The sequence below is a fragment of the Gadus macrocephalus genome, chromosome 5 (genome assembly GCF_031168955.1).
Source record: "Gadus macrocephalus chromosome 5, ASM3116895v1".
NCBI classification, from domain to species: Eukaryota; Metazoa; Chordata; class Actinopteri; order Gadiformes; family Gadidae; genus Gadus; species Gadus macrocephalus.
Window position 1 is genome coordinate 16,988,979 of NC_082386.1, and position 22,117 is coordinate 17,011,095.

A 22,117-nucleotide genomic window follows, 5' to 3' on the forward strand; every position below is an offset into this window, starting at 1 on the left:
ATATGTATATTTAGCTACTTTCAACAGACAACGTCACTGCTTTACAGTACTTGATTCATTATTGTGTTGCTATATTGACCCACACCTGCTGCTTTATTGACACACCCACGCACGCACACTCGCAATAATAATTTTATACATACAATTATATCAGAACAATTACAGGTTACAATATGTGAGGAATTTAATTATATACTTTAAAATAGTGACATAATGAGTAAAGACTTTTAACTAAACAAGTATGGACAAAAGTTTAATTTTATTACCAAAATATCTGAATTCAATTCACAGACATTTCCATGTAACAGATGACAGTGAGTTAACCCATGGGTGCAATGGTTTCAGATGAAAGAGAAGCAGGACACAGACACGATGTTAAACTGCGATACACAACAGAATCCCATCCATAAAAACAGTTCAGTGCCTGAAAACTGCTGGTCGCAATATATTTTCTATCGTGTCATTCGCTTTCACTGTCCGAGTACGCCCCCAACAGGCTGAGGGAGGAACTGTGGACGGCCAGGGGGGCGGCGTTCATAGGGACACTGTTGGCCGTTGGTATCCCTTTAGGGCCTGGAAACATTGGAAACACATGGTCAAGAATCAGTCATACACAAGGGTAATGCCTAGAACCAGTCATACACAGGGATAATGATTAGTATCAGTCATACACAAGGGTATTGCCTAGAACCAGTCATACACAGGAATAATGATTAGTATCAGTCATACACAGGGGGGAAATGATGATCATCAGTCATACAAAGGTAGATAATTAATAGAATCAGTCATACACAGGGATAATGACTAGAACCAGTCATACACAGGGGGATAATGACTGGAACCAGTCATGCACAGGGGGATAATGACTAGAACCAGTCATACACAGGGGGATAATGACTAGAACCAGTCATACACAGGGGGATAATGACTAGAACCAGTCATAAACAGGGGAATAGTAACTAGAACCAGTCACACAGAGCGAGATGATGATTAGAATCAGTCAGATACAGGCATAATGACTAGAATTGGTCATACACATAACATTTACTTTTTACCTACTCATACTGATATAGTCGTTTTTGTATTTAAAATATAATCAGCTATGCGTGTTTCTTGTCATTTATGTGACTTGCTGCAGTAAATAAGTACTAAGTGCTCCATGCGTTCCATGGCCACACCTGGTTTGGAGATGCAGCCAGCAGGGGGCGCTGCCGCAGGTTTCCTCCTGACCACCAGAGAGGACAGGGCCCCCCCACCGCCCAGCTTCCCCACGCTCTTCTCCCATCGCTCCACCTTGGCCTTCTTCACAGCCCCCACCGAGGGGCCCTGGGGGGAAACGGGCACGAGTTATGAGAGAGAGGCGGAGCGGGGAACCACGGCGCCAGGTTCAGTCCTTTAGCAGATGTTTCTATGAGGGCTGAACGATTAATCGAAGTCAACCGACGTTGCAATCTAATAGAACGTGATTTGAAAAAATAAACATAATATGTATTTTTAACATTTATTTTTCGTTTTCAATTCAATAAATAAAGATGTTATATTATGTATTCATGCTTCAATTCATCTCAACACACAGGCCTGGCCTAAAGGAAAGAGCAGTTTATATGTTGACTTCTTCTAATGTTGTGTTGGTCATACTATAGAATGATTTATTGCTTGTTTAGTGAATAATACAGAACAAAAGGAACTTTAAAAAAAAAAATTGCATACTAAGTTGCAATGTCAATATTGGTCAAAATAATCGCAATTCGATTATTTCCCAAAATCGTGCAGCCCTAGTTTCTCTCCAGAGCAGCCAGCAGTGAGTTCAGATGTTATTAAGGACCGGGTAGAAGGCTCAGGGGGTCTCGCTCAGGCTGCCTACAGGGTGGCTGAGGGCATGGGGAATCAAACCATGTCCCTTACGGCTGGGCGTCGAACACCAGAGCCACTACACTATCCTGCTAATCAACGATAAAACCAATTATCAGCTAGGGAGTCGGCCATCTGGCTAGAGGAGGTCTACAGGTAGACGGCAGAGTTCCAGTTATTTAAAATAAATATGTGATATACGAGTATTTTTGCAAAGCGATACAGTCCAATGTAGAATGGCCCCCACCTGTGTCTCTGAGGGTTTAACCGCGGTGAGGATATCCGTGGGTCGATCGGCGCTGGACACCGGGGGCGGGGCCTCCCTGGGCGTGCCCTCCCTGGGCGGGGCTTCGCTGGGCGTCTCCTCCTGGTCGGAGTCCGAGTCCGAGTCCCGAAGCCTCTTCATCAACGCACGGCCCAGCATCTCTCTGTGGGGCGGACAGGACAGGACAGTTTAGAGAAATATTACTAGATTATAAAGCATATGGTCATCGGGTGTCTTGCCAGTTCTGGTTCTCTGAGCAGAACAGATAGCTGCAGATGTAGTATTGGAAAGATCACTTAATATAGAAATAAATAAAAAAACATGTACAAAGTAAAGCCACACTACGTACCGGCTTTGCGCCGAGTTGTTGAAAATAAGTCGTAAATAAGCCCCTTCAGGTCGAAGCAAGACACCTCCGTTTCGCGTCGGTGTCCGGTTCGCCCTGTCTGGGCTTATTTTCCCGATAATGACTGCGTTCTATTATCCCTTACTTAACGTCAATATTATCTGTATGTGGAAGGGAAAATAGCTTTATTTGTAATTACAATGTTATGCTGCTGTATTTTCAGAGATTCGATTATTTCCCAAAATCGTGCAGCCCTAGTTTCTCTCCAGAGCAGCCAGCAGTGAGTTCAGATGTTATTAAGGACCGGGTAGAAGGCTCAGGGGGTCTCCCCCACAGATATTTGAGTTTGCTGCTTTCATGGGAGCCAGACCTCTCTCTATGGGAGCTCAGCTCCCACTGGCTCCCCCCTTACTCAAACCCTGTATGTATATATATATATATATATATATATATATATATACATATATACATACATATATACATATATATATACATATATATAAATATATATATATATATATATATATATATACATATACATATATATATATATATATATATATATATATATATACATACATATATATATATATATATATATATACATATATATATATATACATATACATATACATATACATATATATATATATATATATATATATATATATATATAGACACACGTATGAAAAAAAAGTAAAAAAGTTGCAATGCTCAACATGAGTGGAGGGCCAGCTCCAATGATGTTTAGTAGAGCTAAACCTCAGTGAGGGAGACCCAGTGCGCGGTGACTCACTGCGTCTCCCTCTCGTCCTCCTCTATCTCCCGCTCCTTCTCCCTCTGCTCCAGCTCCCGGGCCTGGCCGATCATCCCCTCGAAGTCCGGAGCAGCCTGCCGCTGGTTCAGCTCCTTCAGCTCCTGCAGGTTCTCCAGGACCTCCATCTCCAGCTTGGAGTCCCGCGTGCGGTTCTCCAGCACCTGTGGAACCAAACACATTCATCACTCCCTGCACTCCTCCCTTTAAAAAGATGGTCGTTGTACTATTTTAATGTTTTATATTGTTGTTACTTTTCTAAAAATGTCCATTTCTTATTGTTGGCCCCACTGTTTTAACATGCGAAGCACTTCTTTAAAACTCAGTTTTGAAAAAAGGTGCGTATTATAATTATCATCATCATTATTAATGATAATAATAACAATAGATACATTGTATTGTAGCTCATGAACAAGTGTTCAAGCACAGTACCTTCATGGGGTTGTTGAGTTCCTCCTCCTCGCGGTCCCTCACAATCTTGGTTTCTTCTTGCTCGATGAGTTTCTCTGCCTGGAAGTTCCTGGTGGCTCCATGTTCCATGGAGTAGTCTGTGTTCTCGGGATCCGTCTGCACGGAGGAGAAGAGGCTCAGCAAGCGGTTTCAAACACAACTAGTTTACAGGTCTGTATGCTCCAACTGGGAAACTCTTTAGTCACACACACGCAGATCACACGCTTATCTTTCTACCACTCAAGCGTTTTTTCCACTTCCCTCCGTTTGCTTTTATAAGATAGGAATCTATCAGAAGTTGTAGCAGGAGAGGCTTTACCTTGAAGGTGATTTCAGCAAGGCAGCGAGTGCACTTGATGTAGAATCGGAAAATGGGCAGTCCCATATAGAGCTCATTCATGACGGTCTCCTTACGGGCGTTGAACTTCTTTCCCTTGTAGATGTACTCGCCACAAGTCTTACACCTACAAACATGTTTTAAAATCCTCACTTAATAAGAACTCAATTAATGCATTGTTGTTATTGATCGCCTTGGAATGCATTTACCTCATGTTGAAAGGAGCCATCAATCTGACCACATATTGTCTGTCTTTGGGGAGTTTGAGCTTGGGGATCTTCGACGGATCAAAGTCTGGCGGATAGTATTTCTGTTGACATAAACAAAGTCAGAAGGAGTTGAAGCATTTGCCTGATGTCAATAAGAATTAGGATACAGATGGATGAATGTGATACATTTATATTAGATGTTCTGAAAAGCGTAATACATGTTACTAGAAGTGAATGCATAACGTTAGATTTACGGGAGATTATGAAACTGCTTCAACACAATTGGAATACATGCATTAACAGTAACTTACATTCAAGACTTTTCTTTCAGACATGGTAAGTTACGCTGTAGAAGAGTAAATAATAAAATGAATGTGTTGCTTTGAATGTTAACGAGGCTGCTGCAGGCTGTGACTGAGACTGTAAACTTCCGGGCTTCGCTTATTTACTTCCGTGGAATACAATATACGTTGGTTTTATGCACTGCTGCCCCCTGTAGGCTTTGCGATGAAATGACATCGACTAAATAAAGAACTTGACCAGTCCAGAGACAATCCCCATGGTGACAACATCCCACACAACATACTCACGCTGATCAAAAAATAATTGTCAGATATTTGTAGGCCTATGTGTTTACAAAATATTCTGTCGAGATTGTGGAATAAGTTTACTTTTTCTAATTATTTCCAATGAATCTCACCCTAGCCTCAACACTTATATAATACTGATCGCAGTTTTTATTGTGTACACCCTCATCCCTATTGTGTGTGTGTGTGTGTGTGTGTGTGTGTGTGTGTGTGTGTGTGTGTGTGTGTGTGTGTGTGTGTGTGTGTGTGTGTGTGTGTGTGTGTGTGTGCGCGCGTGTGCGTTTGTTTTTGTGTGTTTGTGTGCACACACCTACTTTATTTCCATTTTTTTAATAAAGAGGGTGTGGTGACCATTATGGTGATGGTTTGACATTCTGATGGGTGACCAGATCAGACCACAAATTTAGGTTTGTGGCCCTTCTCCTGTGTGTCAACCACACCTTGGGCAAACGAGAAGTCAAGGAGACACTCACTCACTCACTCACTCACTCACTCACTCACTCACTCACTCACTCACTCACTCACTCACTCACTCACTCACTCACTCACTCACTCACTCACTCACTCACTCACTCACTCACTCACTCACTCACTCACTCACTCACTCACTCACTCACTCACTCACTCACTCACTCACTCACTCACTCACTCACTCACTCACTCACTCACTCACTCACTCACTCACTCACTCACTCACTCACTCACTCACTCACTCACTCACTCACTCACTCACTCACTCACTCACACACACACACACACACACACACACACACACACACACACACACACATGCACACACACACACACACATGCACACACACACACACTCCTGCACACATACAAGCAGATGCACATGCACAAACACACATACAAGCACATGCCCATGCCCATGCCCCCCCCCCCCCACACACACACACACACACACACACACACACACACACACACACACACACACACACACACACACACACACACACACACACACACACAGTCTCCCGGTAATTGGGGGTTAGTCACACAAAAGACGTTGGATCCTGGTTATAGATTGGGGTTAGTCTGGTTCGACCTGCCCTGCCCTGGTTACAGAGGTGACAGAGACTGAGCTGAAAGATGATGCATGATCTGTTCAAGCCCTGCGCTCTATCTGGCAGTATCACAGACTGACAATAAAATAAGGAAGATGGCTAGATGGTTTGTCTAATTCCATTATTTGGATGCAATTACGCAATTATTAAATTCTTATAATCGATGATTCGTATCGTGTCATCATCAATGTCTTTCTGACTAACAGGTCACAGGTCATAGGTACCCCCCGCCCCCCCCCAGTTGACCCCATAAGCTTGGGGTCAGCCCCTCTCTTCCCCAGCCGGAGACACTGTGGATTCAAGCATCCAAGGGTTAAACGTGTTTGAGCGATCCATAATTCAGAGGGCCGGCTGATGTCACCTGGCGGCTATAAACCCTGCGGCGCCCCGCCTGCTCTCAGAACCCTTCGCCGAGCATCGCCTGGACCTCACCCGCTACCACCCTCCGCCACCTCGCCGACACTCCGGGAACCATGACCAGCGCCTGCATGCTTCTCCTGGCCGCCGGCTGCTGCTGGGCCTCCCTGCTGGGGGCCCGCGGGGACGAGGCCTCCTTCGAGACCCGCGCCCTGGACTACCCCTCCAAGACCCAGGAGGAGAAGGAGCTGGTGAGGGACTGAGGCGCCACCTGCTGCTGGGGGGTGGAGGTCTGGGTGGTGGAGGTGGAGAGGATGGTGGTGCTGGTGGTGATGGTGGTGGGGGTCTTGGTGGTGGTGATGTTTGGTGGGTGGAGGGGTTGGTGGAGATGTTCGTGGCTGTGGTGGTGGTTGGTTGAGATGTAGGTGGTGGTGGTTGAGATGTTTGTGGTGGTGGTGTAGGACCGGACGGTGGTGGTGGTGTCGAGGGAGATGGTGGTGCTGGTGGTGGAGGTGGTGGTGGTGGTGGGTGTGGTGGAGAGGTCGGTGGAAGTGGTGGTGGAGAGGTTGGTGGTGGTGGGGGTGGGGCAGAGGTTGTTGGTGGTTGTGGTTATGGTGGTGGTGGAGAGGATGGTGGTGGTGGTGGTGGTTTTGGTTAAGGCAGTGGTGGTTTGGGTTTTGGTGGTGGTAGTGGAGAGGTTGGTGGTGGTGGTGGTGGTGCTCACTAATGACTTCTGGGAAACACTCAAATATGGTTGCATTTCAAAGTTGGATGTTAGTGTTTAGTTTATGGTGTTGTCATGTGTATTTGGATATGAGGTTTATTTAACGACGTCATGTGTATTTTGATATGAGGTTTATTTAATGACGTGATGCGTATTTGATTATCTATGCAGATTGAAGCTTTGCAAGAGGTTCTGGAGAAACTCCGCAGCAAAGAGATGCCTTCAGAGAAGAAGCTGGGCTGGCTCCCTTCGGTAAGATTAAGCATTATATGATATTACATACAGCAATATTTATAGTAATAGATTAGGTTATAATGGTAATATGTGGTAATATGATGTCATTCGATGAGAAATTGTCCCGTATATGTTTTCTCCTACATTTCGTCGAGTGCATTTTAAGTAGCCTAAAGTTTTTTCTTGGAGCACTAATAATGTAAAAATCACTAATTAACGTCAATTTTTAACACAGCTCTTAAACTACACGATAAGCTAAACGATAAGTTGTGCGATGAAATTATTTGCGGTGGCAGTCATGTTAGTTTTTCCCCTAAACTTTGCCACTACTGGACCACACATTTATTATAATCGATGTTTAGGGTCATATCAAATGCATCCGCAGAAAAGTGGAGATCTACAGTAGGTCTACTTGTGGAGAGCATTTGTTCTGTGAGCCCAAGGGCTAACTGATTTATTGCATGGCTTCGGAAAAATCCTGCATGCGATCCTCAGAACTACTTAAAAACAATACTAATTCATAAATTGGCTACTTAATGTCGTCTTTTTTTCGTCGTTCCAGTGTGCCGCTGGGGAGCCATGCGCCGTGCGTAAAGGTGCTCGAATCGGCACGCTGTGCGGGTGCTCGCGGGGGACCGCATGCAACTTCTACGTCCTCAAGTGTTTGTGAAAGAAGAAATTAAAAATAAATTAAAAAAAAAACACCAGGAAGCGTCTGAAAAACGAATTTCTATGAAATAGTTTGCCTTTAAGTGCTTTATGTGATCTTGTTTATTTTGGAAAAAAAAATTTAAAAAAAAAAGTGCGTATGTGTAATAACGTGATTAATAAACGATATGATCCATTTTTTCTAAACTTATGCCTGGGAATAATTGTTTGAATGCCTAGATAGAATAATTTTTTTTAATAGTTAATATGGCCCATCTGACATATCGAACATTAATGTATTCCAATAACGTGGACGTTACATTTTATTACATTTAACAAAATAATCATGCAATCGACCATTGTTAAATGTAGGCTCAGTGATACTCCCTATAACACTAGGGGTAAAACGGAACTGTTTAAACATGAACGACGACTGGCCAACTGTCCCTGAGGTGCGCCAACGCCTCATAATCATAACTATAACTATACAAACACCACACTGTGCTTCTGAATGACATCATAACTCAGCACCACTTTCCAATATGGCGTCTAGCCGGCTGCCGGAGAGGGCTGTACCGGAGGAGCCTTTCTGCGCACACAAATACTCTCTGCTGATCATCACCGGGCCGATTAGTCACCCGGACCAAGCCGGACTCATCCACAGAGAGATTGAACGAGGTAAGGCTCTGGAGTCCGACACCTATTAAGGAGGTTATTCGCAGAATTATGGCGTTGCTAGAATACCGATCTGGGATCAGTGAATCGTCTCCCCACTCCGTTCACATACACGACGGGAAGAGATGGTAAACTGACTTCACGCCGATGCTTATGCAGCAATCCACCCAGAGACAGGGCTGCGTCAACAAGCGATGCTCTGGTAACGGCAACATCAGCCGCTCCTCCTGGAAGACTATGGTGACGAACACCAGCCTATAGCCTCGACGTCGTGTCGTTTTTGCCTCTCAGATATTTTTGGTTATTATTCTTATCATATTCAGGTACGTGGTTTTGCTGTATGGAATATTTAAGCGAATCTGAGCAGTCAGCACAATTCCCACTGCATGCCATCAACAAATGTCCCTTGAAAACACATCTGTTTAGATGAGCCTGTGTTGGATAATGTACACAATGAAAATGCACACTGCACATTGTTATGCTTGGAGTCCGGATTTCTCAATCTCACTGAAAGGGGCTCCATATGAGCTGTTTGTGCAACGTGCGTGTGTTTGTGTATGTATGTGCATGCACAAGTGTTCGTCTGTGTCTGTGCATACGTAGGTGATTGTGTGTGTTTTTTCGTATTAAATGATTGTGTGTGTGTGTGTGTGTGTGTGTGTGTGTGTGTGTGTGTGTGTGTGTGTGTGTGTGTGTGTGTGTGTGTGTGTGTGTGTGTGTGTGTGTGTGTGTGTGCGCGCGTTTGCACATATATTCAAGTTCAAGTTCTTTCATTTGTCAAATGCACAACATAACAGGCAAGCAGTCATAGCTGGCAATGACATTTTTGTGTCCCAACCTTAACAATGCAAAATAAACATTTTGAAATAGTACAAGAAAAGAGTAAAAAGAATACAAATATATATATATTTTTCAATAAAAGAGGATAGATTAAGAATATATGTACAGCATATATATATATATGTATATAAATATACATATATAGTACACACATAAGTGTGTGTGTGTGTGTGCTTGCGAGTGCCTACACGTGCATAAATGTTTGTGTGTCCTTCTTTGTGTTTATATGTGTGTTTTTGTATGTGTGTGAATCCTGCGTCTATGTTTGTGCTATGTGTGTGTGTGTGTGTGTGTGTGTGTGTGTGTGTGTGTGTGTGTGTGTGTGTGTGTGTGTGTGTGTGTGTGTGTGTGTGTGTGTGTGTGTGTGTGTGTGTGTGTGTGCGTGTACGTGTTTGTATGTGTGCGTGTGCGTATATGTGTGTGTGTGTGTGAGAGTGTGACCTCTCCTCTGCTCCCAGGGGTCCGGTCGTGGGACGTGAGCCTGAGGTCGTGTAACCTGAGCCTCTACCTCCAGGAGTTCCTCACCCACCACATCGTGTCCCTGAAGGGCCCAGGTACGTGGTGCTGCGGGCCAGGGGGGTGGGGGTGGTGCTGGGGGCCAGGGGGGTGGGGGTGGTGATGGGGGCCAGGGGGGTGGGGGTGGTGCTGGGGGCCAGGGGGGTGGGGGTGGTGATGGGGGCCAGGGGTGGGGCTGCGGGCCAGGGGGGTGGGGGTGGTGCTGGGGGCCAGGGGGGTGGTGCTGGGGGCCAGGGGGGTGGTACGTGGTGCTGGGGGCCAGGGGGGTGGGGGTGGTGATGGGGGCCAGGGGGGTGGGGGTGGTGCTGGGGGCCAGGGGGGTGGTGGTGGTGATGGGGGCCAGGGGTGGGGCTGCGGGCCAGGGGGGTGGGGGTGGTGCTGGGGGCCAGGGGGGTGGTACGTGGTGCTGGGGGCCAGGGGGGTGGGGGTGGTGATGGGGGCCAGGGGGGTGGGGGTGGTGCTGGGGGCCAGGGGGGTGGTACGTGGTGCTGGGGGCCAGGGGGGTGGGGGTGGTGATGGGGGCCAGGGGGGTGGGGGTGGTGATGGGGGCCAGGGGGGTGGTGCTGGTGCTGGGGGCCAGGGGGGTGGTGCTGGTGATGGGGGCCAGGGGGGTGGTGCTGGTGATGGGGGCCAGGGGGGTGGTGCTTGGGGGGCAGGGAGGTGGTGGTGGTGCTGGGGGTGACGGTGTTGCAGGGCAGGCTGGGTTGGACACAAACAAAAACCAAACATTTGACGCAGAAGAAGAAGCCCGTCCCCATGGTAACGTGCGCGGCATGTTCTCCATCGTCTATGAAGGAAGGAAGGAAGGAAAGGAGGTGGGTATTTAGAGGATTGTTAAAAATGGGCGGCCCCTCTCTCACACACAGTAACAATAGACAATACTTTCTTTCTCGGGTGTGTGTGTGTGTGTGTGTGTGTGTGTGTGTGTATGTGTGTCGCAGCACGTACAAATAAACGTGAATGTACAACACGATATCACTACATGATAAGCAGTAGCTGGTTTATAAACGGCACATTATAATGAAGTGACATATTGGATTTGAGGAAAAAGGTCGGGCTATGTTTAAAGCCCAACGTAGGCCCTTCAGTTGGTCGGACGTGACGTCTCCCCAACTAGAGTCAACATATTGAATGAAAGGTGGAGGGGGAAGAATCCCATCTCTACTCCCGTTCGCTGCATCGAGACATTGTCCAAACACTGGGAAGTCAATTTGACCTCACTTCCTTTTATGGGCTTTCCTGTTTGGGTTTTTCCCGTCGTGTCAGAAAAGGAAAGGCAGGAAGGCTTTTGCCTGACTGCTGCCCAGCGGCAATGAGGAGCCACTCGCCGAGACACTGATCCTGTCCCGGTCGGGACAGACAGCTGGGGCTCACTGGCTCAGAGCAGTCACTCCTCCTCCTCAGAGGGGCTGCGTTCCAACACAGCTGCTCAGTCATTCCTCCTCCTCCTCAGAGGGGCTGCGTTCCAACACAGCTGCTCAGTCATTCCTCCTCCTCCTCCACGCCTCCTCCTCAGAGGGGCTGCGTTCCAACACAGCTGCTCAGTCACTCCTCCTCCTCCTCAGAGGGGCTGCGTTCCAACACAGCTGCTCAGTCATTCCTCCTCCTCCTCAGAGGGGGTGCGTTCCAACACAGCTCCCCAGTCACTCCTCCTCCTCCACTCCTGCGTTCCAACACAGCTGCTGGTTCTTTACTGGTTTCATCTATTTACTCCTACTTGTACTATCCAGCCACTTTCGGGAGACTTACAGTGAATTCTGATACATCAAAGAGCAGGTGGGGGTTAGGGCATCTGGCTCGAGGATGCCTGCTGTTCTTAAACTATTTTCTCTCTCTCTCTCTCTCTCTCTCTCTCTCTCTCTCTCTCTCTCTCCCTCCCTCCCTCCCTCCCTCCCTGCAGGTCACAGGTGTCTGCGCCACAGCACCAGTGTGTTGGACACCCAGGTGCTGATCAGCCCCGCCCAGGAGCAGGTGCACTCGGAGGTGAGGTGGGGGGGGGGGGGTTAGCCATCCAATATGGACGTCAGATCAGTTTGAGCCCCCATTTAGAGGACAATCTAATGTGATGATAATCGTCAGGTGCCGCTGTCACTGCAGTCTTCCCTCTGTCTAACCCTGACATCATCTCAAGTGCTTGGGGAATAACAGAGGCGGGTCTAAAATAGCGATTCTCTAATTGGCTAAGTGGCAGCAAGGCTCATGTCACATGAATACAGAATTCAGCAATTCCTACAGCAATTTTTTTAGACATCAATTTAAGGCAAGTTATGAAACCTCTCTCTCTCTCTCTCTCTCTCTCTCTCTCTCTCTCTCTCTCTCTCTCTCTCTCTCTCTCTCTCTCTCTCTCTCTCTCTCAGGTATGCAGCCTGCTAGACAGTGATTCTGCCCACAAGCTGCTGGTGTTGGCCGGGCAGAGTGTCGAGGAGACTGGGGGTCTGCTGTTACACAAGGGGCTCTTCTCCTCCCAGCATCTGAGGAGCATCCTCACAGAGCAGGTCAGCCTCTCATCTTACCACACACACACACACACACGTTGGTTATAGTTCGGTTATAACCTTCAGAGTCTTTGGGGGAAACATGACACCTCAATCTAAATGCATACACGATGCCATCCGAGTGGGGAAACGGGACGTGGAATAAATGTCATAGTTTCCAAATATTCTAGAAGGTTAAACAATCCAATATGGCAGATTGGGGGTCAAGGCCTAAAGGAACCCGAAAGGCAATGGCATGGTGCTTATAGCATGTGTTTAGGGAAGACCATGTGACATATGGACCTTTCCTTGTCATGTTTTCTTGCCCTTTAAAGGGGACTTATTATGCCACCAGGTGTGAGTGTGATTAGCCTTACAAGCCGTTTCGAAAATCGGCCTAATATGACATCACTAGTGGGTGTGTCCACCTAGATCTGTGCTGGATAGATGAGCAATGTTTACTTCAGTCCACTGGGTAGGCTGGTAGATAGATCTATCCAGCACAGATCTAGGTGGACACACCCACTAGTGATGTCATATTAGGCAGATTTTCGAAACGGCTTGTAAGGCTAATCACACTCACACCTGGTGGCATAATAAGTCCCCTTTAAACTTGAGCTCAAACTCCATTTTCTGCTCAGTACAGAACGCTCTGTACTAAACGTGCAGGGACGCTTTTCTCTGCTTGAGGAGAATGTGAAGAACTGGAGGTCAATTAGGCAAAACAAAGAATCTTCCTAAACCTTGTGTTTGTGTGTGTGTGTGTGTGTGTGTGTGTGTGTGTGTGTGTGTGTGTGTGTGTGTGTGTGTATGCGTGTGATTGCGTGTGTGTGTGTGTGCTGGCATGTGTGTTTGTGTGTGTGTGTGTGCTTGCATGTGTGTTTGTGTGTGTGTGTGTTTGTGCTTGCATGGGTCTGTGTGTGTGTGTGCGTGTGTGTGTGTGTGTGCGTGTGTGTGTGTGTGTATGCCTGTGTGTGCTTGTGTATGTGTGTGAGTGCGTCTATGTGTGCACGTGCGTGCATGCGTGTGCGTGCCTTTGCGTGCGTGTGTGTGTGTGTGTGTGTGATTCCCACCCCAGCTCAGCGACAGAGGATCCTCCCCTTTCTCGCGGAGGCGTTCCTCCAGGTACACCCTGACCCTCAGCTGCCCCAACGTGGGCACCTGGAGGGACACCTTCTCGGGCAGCCAGCCGCCGGGCCACCCCACCCTCAGCATCAACCCCCCGGAGGTGCTGCCCGCCATGGAGGCCCTGGGGGAGTTCACGTCCCTGGTGACGGGCTCCCTGCACCCCTCGTCCCCCTTCGAGGTGCTGCCCCCGCCCGGCACGGTGGGCTTCCTGAAGCTGTCGCGGCCCTGCTGCTACGTGTTCCCGGCCGGCCGCGGCGACTGCGCCTTCTTCGCGGTCAACGGCTTCACCATGCTGCTGGACGGGGGCTCCGACGCCCAGGCCTGCTTCTGGAAGCTGGTGAGGCACCTGGACCGCGTGGACGCCCTGCTGGTCAGCCACATCAGCACCAGCAGCCTGGCCGGGGTCAACACCTTCCTGGAGAGGAAGGTGGCGGAGATGGAGCTGGGCGGGCCGGACGGCAAAGGTGAGGTTGGTGGTGGTGGGGTGGTGTCGATGCTGGCGGAGGTGTTAACGGTCATAGTGGTGGTGGTGGTGGTGGTGGTGGTGGAGGTGAGGATGGTTGGGGTGGTGTCGATGCTGGCGGAGGTGTTAACGGTCATAGTGGTGGTGGTGGTGGTGGTGGTGGTGGTGGAGGTGGTGGAGGTGTTAACGGTCATAGTGGTGGTGGTGGTGGTGGTGGTGGAGGTGTTAACGGTCATAGTGGTGGGGGTGGTGGTGGTGGTGGTGGTGGAGGTGAGGATCGTTGGGGTGGTGTCGATGCTGGTGGAGGTGTTAACGGTCATAGTGGTGGGGGTGGTGGTGGTGGTGGTGGTGGAGGTGAGGATCGTTGGGGTGGTGTCGATGCTGGTGGAGGTGTTAACGGTCATAGTGGTGGGGGTGGTGGTGACACTGGTGGTGGTGATGGTTGCGGTGTTGATGGAGGTGGGGTTAATGGAGCTGGTGGTGTAGGTGCTGGGGATGGTGGTGGCGATGATGATGAAGGTGAAACCTTGAACCCTCCTGCACCACCCTGCCCTGCGTTCACGTGTTCCCCCCTTGGCTCTGTGTTGGCAGATGACCTGACGAAGAGGCTGATCTCCCCGGAGCTGGGCGTGGTGTTCTTCAACGCCCCCTGCAGCCTGCACACGGACCAGCAGCCAAGTAGGTCTTCATCGTCACGTCAGCTTAACTGACTGATGACAAACATACAGCCTGTCATAATTAAAGCACACCAACACACCAACAGGCCAAGAGGTGAACGTTAGTTCTGAGAATGTATTTCACAGCATTCAATAATCTACTTATGTAGTATAGTATTTTTTGAATTTACTCTGATTTGAATTGCATTGCTCTGGTAGAAGAAATCCATGGTAAAAATGGCACTCATTATTAATTATAAGTAATAACAACAACAACCACAACAACAACAACAACAAAAAGGTTGTATTGTTTCCCTATTAGGTGTAGACAGTGTCCTGAAAAGTGCAGATCAGGCGACTTTGACCATAAGGTTGCTCAAGAAACTAGAAATAGTTCCGCAGCCGATGTTCCGACCAGCAGGGGTCCCCATCGAGCCCATGACTCTGTTCCAGAAGATGGGCGTGGGCCAGCTGGAGCTCTACATCCTCCACCCGGGCAAAGCCAGCCCGGAGTACCAGGCGCTCATGCAGAGCTGGCCCGACCGATCCAACCCTTCCTCCCAGACCCGAGCTCTCCCCCTCCCAGCCATGACCTCTGTGTGCGCCCTCCTGGTGTGGCACCCGGCCTGTCCTCAGGAGAAGGTGGTCAGGGTGCTCTTCCCTGGTGCCACTCCACAAGGGAAGCTCCTGGAAGGGCTGGAGAAGCTCAGGGGCCTGGCATTCCTCCAGAAGCCCACCGTGACCACCGGGGACCTGGAGGTGCAGAAGGAACACAAGCAGGCCAAGAGAACGGCCAGCCAGGACAGTGTGAAGGAGGTACCTCCGAGGGTGGGTAAGGAGGAGGCGAAGGAAGGCCTTGCTAAAGAGAAAGCGAAAGTGGTGAACGGTAGTGCCCTGAAGGAGGAGGGGAAGAAGGAGCCGGAGAAAAACAAAGTCAGAAACGGAAACGTCAAGCCGAAATCAGCGACCACCGAGAAGAACGTGGTGAAGAAAGGAGGAGGCAGGGATGTGAAAAAAGACAAGGAGGCGGGGAAGATAGAGGACAGCGGTCCTAAGAGACGGGAACAAGGGAAGAAGGAGGTTCCGCCCTCCAAGCCAAAGAACGAGAACAAAGCGAAACCCAAAAAGGAAGCGAAAAAAGACACTAAAACGCTAGGTAAGAAACCTAACAAACCGTCAGGAAAAGAGATAAAGACAGGTTCTAATTTGATGGCCAAGAAAGCCAGCCTGAATAATGAACTCCAGAAGACAGAGTCGGCTCCTTCCAACACAGAGGAGTTGTCCCGAACCCTCAAGGCAGAGAGCCCTGCCGAGGAGCCCAAGAGAGACAACCCCTCAGACCAGAACCACTCTGGATCCAGAAGGTCCACCCCTGAAGACATCACAGAGGACCTTCTCAAGCTTCGGGGAGAAAGCGTGCGAGAGGTGACCATCAGTGAAGTCGGACATGACTCCGAGATTATAGGAGTTCAAATTGGTGAGAGTGAGACCAAGATGCTGGTTCTGGATCAAGACCGAGCCGTAACCTCCCTGACAGGGAAGGGCCCCGCTGAGGTTACGGCCGAGAAGCTGGCCAAGGCTGTCAGAGTCGAAGGCTTCCCCGGCCCTTTAAACATGTGCTCCCAGAGCGACCAGACAGACCTGACCCCGACGGAGTACACCCTGCTGGACGGGGCCCTGAAGAGCAGTCCTCCCTCCGGGTCCTCGGGGGACAACCCGGCGACGGCCAGCCCGGACGAGGCCACGGTGGGGCACACCTCCTCGGAGTCTCGGGCCAACAGCGCGGGCCACACGCCCTACTGTCTGTCCCCCGACGACGTGTGGTGCAACAGGGACAAGCTGAGCCGACTCCAGGGCCAGATGGCTCGCTCGGATGACCCGACTGACGCCCTTCAGCCGCCGGTGCCTCCGGTCTCCGCCGTCGACGGTCAGCAGGGTGAGGGCCAAACCACATTCAACCCGAGGGAGAAGACCTTGACCACCCTCTCGCTGGGAACCTTTAAAGAATCGGCGGGCCCCGATCCGTCGACCTCCGTCACCACCACCACCACCACGCACTCCATGCCGGCCGAGGCCATCTCCCCCCAGTCGACCGAGGTGGACGAGTCCCTGTCCATGTCCTATGAGAAGGGCTCGATCGCGGTCAGCCAGCGCGACGGGGAGGACAGTCTGCACCACTCCGTGTCCAACGGCAGCCACTGCGTGGACACCGAGTTTAGGGTGGGGATGTCTTTACCGCTGAAGAAACCGCCCCGCTCTCTGGGCCAGGGTTTGGATATGGGAAGGCCCCCAGGCCATGGCAACCTCCATTTTGAGTCGGAGGCCCATGATGTGGACCTGTGTCTGGTTTCGCCGTGCGAGTTCAAACACTTCAAACCGACGGACCCGGCATCAACAGCCGGTGACCGGCATGAGGGGAACGCCGTGGTGGCGGGCCCCCAGCACCACGGCAACAACAACAGCCAGCGGGACATGTCGCTCAGCGAATCAAACGCCCCCCACTGCACCGAAGACTGCCCCTCGACCACGGCGGACGGGGGTCTGGATTCAGACGAGGACGAGTCGTGCAGCGAGCCCACCAGCTCCCTCAACGACCCCCACGCCCACCAGAACCTACCCCCCGACCCCCCGCCGGCCCCTTTGAGGGACGGACCGCCGCCGCCCCCGCAGCCAGACTCCTGCATGCCGGTTCCTCAGTCGGACCCCGAGGTCCACGGCAGGGGGGCCAAAACGGCGGGAACGAGAGGGAAAAAATACACAGGGGTGAGTGGAGACTTTTACTTTATCGGGGCGCATTTTGTTTACAGCAAGGTGGTTTTTGCGATGCTACACTATGTTGAGAAAAATGTGATCTGTGACTCAGCTCTTTGGTATTGCACCCCTTCCCCTTTCATACTGCTTTGTCGGTAGAGATAAAAGCCCATGTGGATGAAAGGGTGTGGCATGTTACCTGTGGCACAAAGCTGCACTTTAGCCTCCATCCAAAAATCGGCAAAGCCGCAGACGTTTACCGTACTGTTGGCGCAAGGGAAGACACTTCCAACGGTCACAACGTGTGTATCGCCCTTCCTCCCCAGGTGTCGGAGGCCTCCCTCCGGGCCGGGCCGACAGGAGGGTCAGCCCAGGGAGGGAAGAGCAGAGTGGTGGGGGGGCTCGGCGGTGGGCTGGGGAGAGGACCCCCGCGTACCTCTGGAACTAAGACCACACCGGCCAAAGCTTCAGCCAGCCCTGGTAAGACGCCACACTTCAATCATCCAGCCGTCTTCTTGGGGACTCGTCCAGCTTGTTCTCCTCTTAAACCATGATGTGCTTAATTCTCTTACCTATTCACCAATTTATGGTGACTCCATTATTCTTTACTTATTTATCATTTAGATTTACATTAACATTCATGGCATTTAGAAGGCGCTTTTATGCAAAGCGACTTACAATAAGTGCATTTGTCATAAGAAGGTGAAACAATACATCGCTGTCCGTACAGTGAGGATGTTCATGGAACCAAGTGCCAAGCACTAACAATCGCCAGGTTAACCTTTTCCCCGTACACAACAAAGATAGCTAGGATAAGAGGCTACATAACTACGTACTACAACTAAATACAACACACAATAAGTGCGTACTTTAAGTGCCAGGACGTACAACACGTAGAAGGGGCGGGACAGAGTGGCTATGCAGAGTCTAGGTGAACTCCGGACAGCAGACTCGAGTCCTTTGCGAAAGCTGGTGAGGGTCCTAATCACAAGCTACAGGTCAACGACGTACATAGGTTGAAGCCGCTGCAGTAGTCACAGCCCCAGTCTGCCCGTGGAACCTTCTTCCCCCGACAGAACCAGGGCAGCCGGGCTGCGAGGGCCCGCTCAGCGTGCACGTGGACCTGGCCTACCTCCCCTCCGGAGCGTCCTCCGCCACGGTCGACGTGGACTTCTTCACCCGCGTGCTCTCCTCCTGTTACATCATCAGCGGGGACGGGCCGGAGAGGGAGGAGCTGATGAGGCCGACGCTGGACGCGCTGTTGGACGGCAAGGCCACCTGGAGAGAGGCCGCGCAGGTAAGAGGCGCATCCGATCCAATCAAAATCGGCCATTCAAAGGAATTCAAATTTGAGTAAAAAAAATATTCCCGAAGCAGAAGATTGTAATAATTGAAATCTCTAAACTTCTCGGCGTGTTGAAGCAGCCGGGACTTATTAGCAGGTTGATCAATCGTTAAGGACAGCTCCAAGGTTCATAAAGCGGCATACTAAAGGAAACGCACAGGAAATGCTTTATTATGACTTTCGTAATCCAACCGTTGGACACCGTTGGACGCTGATTGGCTGCTGGGGGGTGCTGGCACCGTTTCCATGACAGCCTCTACCGTCCCAGTCCACCCAGTACAGTACGCCTCCGTGAGCTGGTTCCATGGATCCTCTTCCTAACCCTAACCACAAACCACAGCGTTTAGTATTCACTTTTGGTGGATTTCTAGTTAAAAAGGAAAGCCTCACCTTGATGTGTTTGAAATGCCACTACAAAACAAACCATTCTTCTTAGTAATAATAGTGATGGGAGGTCAGAGGTGAACTAAATGTGTGGTTTGCTGTTGACGAAGAGGTATCCGTTCTGGTGGGGAAAAGCTGGTTCTGACACAGTAACACACCCTTCCTCATCCTGTATCCCCCCCCCCCCCCCGAGGTGACGGTGATCCCCACGTTCGAGTCGGCGGCCATGCAGGCCTGGTACCAGCAGACGGTGGAGCGGCAGAAGGAGCTGGACGTGGTGGTGCTCGGCTCCAACAGCACCGTGGCCATGCAGGACGAGACCTTCCCCGCCTGCAAGATCGAGTTCTGAAGGGAGGGGGGGGGAGGGAGGGAGGGAGGGAGGGAGGGAGGGAGGGAGGGAGGGGGAGGGAGAGAGAGAGAGAACTGAATACAGAATCAAATCCTTTTGCCGAAGAGGAGAGAGAGAGAGAGAGAGAGAGAGAGAGAGAGAGAGAGAGAGAGAGAGAGGCAGAGAGACAGAGGTGGGGGGGTTGTCTGAAGCAGGGAAGGGAGCGAGCAGTGAGTAAGAGTTTTGAAGCTCAACAAAGTTACACACACATCTCTGACTACACACACAGCTCTTACTAATCAATTGACAACCTAGGAGTCGTTAATTATTCAGAGAGAGGGATCTTAGGGCGTGGAATTACAGCATGTCAAATCTTGACCTATGATCCTGTGGTGATCAGGAGAGGAGAATATCCCAAGGTGGGTATAAGCATGTGAATAGGTTTTAACTGTACAGCGAAGATATAAACATAGTCCTAATCCCAACAGAATGTAACATCTAAACTGTGACACTTATGGTCGCTTTATTCAATACTTTTAGAGGCATCTGCACTCCTTTATCGTGATAACATCCAAATCCTTTCATTTGATTCAGGTTGATTTATTAATTTTGAGATCCATTAAGATGCAATTAAACAAACTTAAATTAACTGTTCAGTAACTTAAATCAGAAGTAGTTTAGTACATATGTGTAGATAAAAAATACTCTATTCCTGCCTGAGTACCAGTCCATAAGTTTCCCCATAAATATAAGTGATAGAATACCAATCATTGAATAGTATTCGTCATGGAATTAGAAAATCCTGCTTGTATGACTTTGCTGTAGGACGGTTAAGGCCGAAGTCAACTGGAACTCAATCATAACTTATTATTTATGAATTGTAATTATGACGGGTTCATAACACCACGAAACAGAAAGGATAATCGTTGATCTTACATTTGATGAAAATAAATCACCTGTTGATGTACTGAACGTTGTATGTTTACGGAGTTTGTTTAGTGAAAAACAGTGTATGAATCAACGCTTTAAATCTTAATGTATGCCACTATACGCGTGCATCCAGTTTCACTATATGGCCTATGGAAGGGATAGCTTTAACTGGTGGCCAAATCACTCGACAAAAGACTGAGGAATCCTCCCCTGTAAGCACTTCAGACAACAAATCAACAAATTGCAAGAGAAAAAGAAAATTGATGATGAAACCAACAAATCCTGTTCGAAAAAGTCTAAGAGTAGGTGTCTCGCTTTGATGTATAATTAAAATGAATACAAAACTAAATAAAAAGTCAATATAAACGATTACTTACAGTGAGACTGCCAGTCTGGAGGCTTTTAGGGTTGATATAATTTCATAGTTGTCTATCTACCGTTAAGCAACGACAGGCAAATTCAACCACATAGTTCTAATGCAAACCATGAACTGGAGGCGTGAAAGTGGGTCACGTTCTTCCTCAGAAGTGAAACGGGAAGGCCTACCATTGTGTCTTGCATGTTTTATCTTGTTCCACAAGGCCGGTCTGAGTGCACGTGGAGAGACACCAGGCTAGGTGTGGAACTGATTGACATTTCAGTCTGGGCGCCTCTGACAAAGTGAATTTGTGTGAAGAGATTAAAGATTGTGTCACCATCTGTTTCTGAGCTGTGTTTGCCTGTTCCCATAATCATTGAACATCTCCCACTAAGTGATATTATATTGATAGCATTGATTGATTTGTTAGTTATAATAAAACGCCTAAACAATTATGTTATTATAATGTATCGACTGACTGACTTGTGATATCTATAGGGAAGAACAATCAACTGATAATCTGGTAAAAAAAAAAGAAAGAAAAAGGCACCAGTCAGGCCAGAAGAGGGCGTCAACAACCAAATCCCTTTTGCAGATTCAACCCATGAAAACTAGATTGTCATTTGTGATGTTTTCATTGTTTCAACCATAACAACTAGGCCTACATGCTGCAAAGAATATTGTCCCTGTTATTAAGATAAGGGCCTTCTTTACTCGCGTGACATTTTCACGCATGCCAACATTTACGCACGTATCTACATGTTAAAATCAGTTTTCCCAAATTGACAAAGCGCTTAAAAGTTTACACATAATTGGTGATTGAGTGTGTGGAAATCTGCGGTTGTTATCGAACTTCCCCGATTCAGGAACTAAGTAACACGGATGTAATTCAGGTTTTCGGTTTCATTCTCTTCCATGATCCGAGGAAGAAGACGATAGACAAGTCTAAACCTGGAACAATCTTATAGCTATCATTACTATTTCAGGTAGGCTTATTCTTGATGAAATGAAAGCAAATATCTACGATAATGAATAATACAATAGCCTACGATAGAATGGTTATTTGATCCTTTGCATTTAGTTGTGTTCTCTTCGACTCGGCCATGAATTTGCACGTTTGAATAACGTGCAAATAAAAAAAGATTCAACACTAATATATATATATATATATATATATATATATATATAAAGAGTTCCTCTTTATTCATGAATAGCCTACTAACCCCAGACTGCCCCTTTTTATTTTTTGCATTATAGTGATTCATTTGTTTTATGCTGTGAATGTAATGTAAGCCTAATTCTGGATACATTTCTATAACTTTTAAGCGAACAAAAAACAAAGCTATTGGTAAAGAATAGGCA

At 48.7% G+C, this 22,117-nt stretch overlaps 3 protein-coding genes across 3 annotated transcripts; 2 read left to right on the forward strand and 1 right to left on the reverse strand.

The window, feature by feature from the left end:
* Window positions 1–240: 240 nt before the first annotated feature.
* yju2 (YJU2 splicing factor homolog) lies at window positions 241–4,726 on the reverse strand. The gene is made up of 8 exons (XM_060052855.1): window positions 4,584–4,726; window positions 4,273–4,373; window positions 4,046–4,190; window positions 3,709–3,843; window positions 3,259–3,440; window positions 2,099–2,279; window positions 1,179–1,326; window positions 241–573 (listed from the first exon to the last, which is right to left on the reverse strand). The coding sequence occupies exons 1-8, from the start codon at window positions 4,605–4,607 to the stop codon at window positions 461–463; spliced, it is 1,029 nt and encodes a 342-aa protein (XP_059908838.1). The 5' UTR covers window positions 4,608–4,726; the 3' UTR covers window positions 241–460.
* A 1,042-nt stretch (window positions 4,727–5,768) lies between these two features.
* LOC132458278 (cocaine- and amphetamine-regulated transcript protein-like) lies at window positions 5,769–8,323 on the forward strand. Its single transcript, XM_060052857.1, has 3 exons — window positions 5,769–6,552; window positions 7,197–7,277; window positions 7,822–8,323. Exons 1-3 carry the CDS (start codon window positions 6,418–6,420, stop codon window positions 7,927–7,929), a joined length of 324 nt encoding a protein of 107 aa, XP_059908840.1. The 5' UTR covers window positions 5,769–6,417; the 3' UTR covers window positions 7,930–8,323.
* Window positions 8,324–8,411: 88 nt separating this feature from the next.
* Window positions 8,412–21,215, forward strand: LOC132458275 (microtubule-associated protein 1S-like). Its single transcript, XM_060052853.1, has 10 exons — window positions 8,412–8,585; window positions 9,881–9,976; window positions 11,839–11,921; window positions 12,296–12,433; window positions 13,491–14,004; window positions 14,595–14,681; window positions 14,982–17,422; window positions 17,737–17,890; window positions 18,487–18,707; window positions 19,333–21,215. The coding sequence occupies exons 1-10, from the start codon at window positions 8,450–8,452 to the stop codon at window positions 19,486–19,488; spliced, it is 4,026 nt and encodes a 1,341-aa protein (XP_059908836.1). The 5' UTR covers window positions 8,412–8,449; the 3' UTR covers window positions 19,489–21,215.
* Window positions 21,216–22,117: the final 902 nt, after the last annotated feature.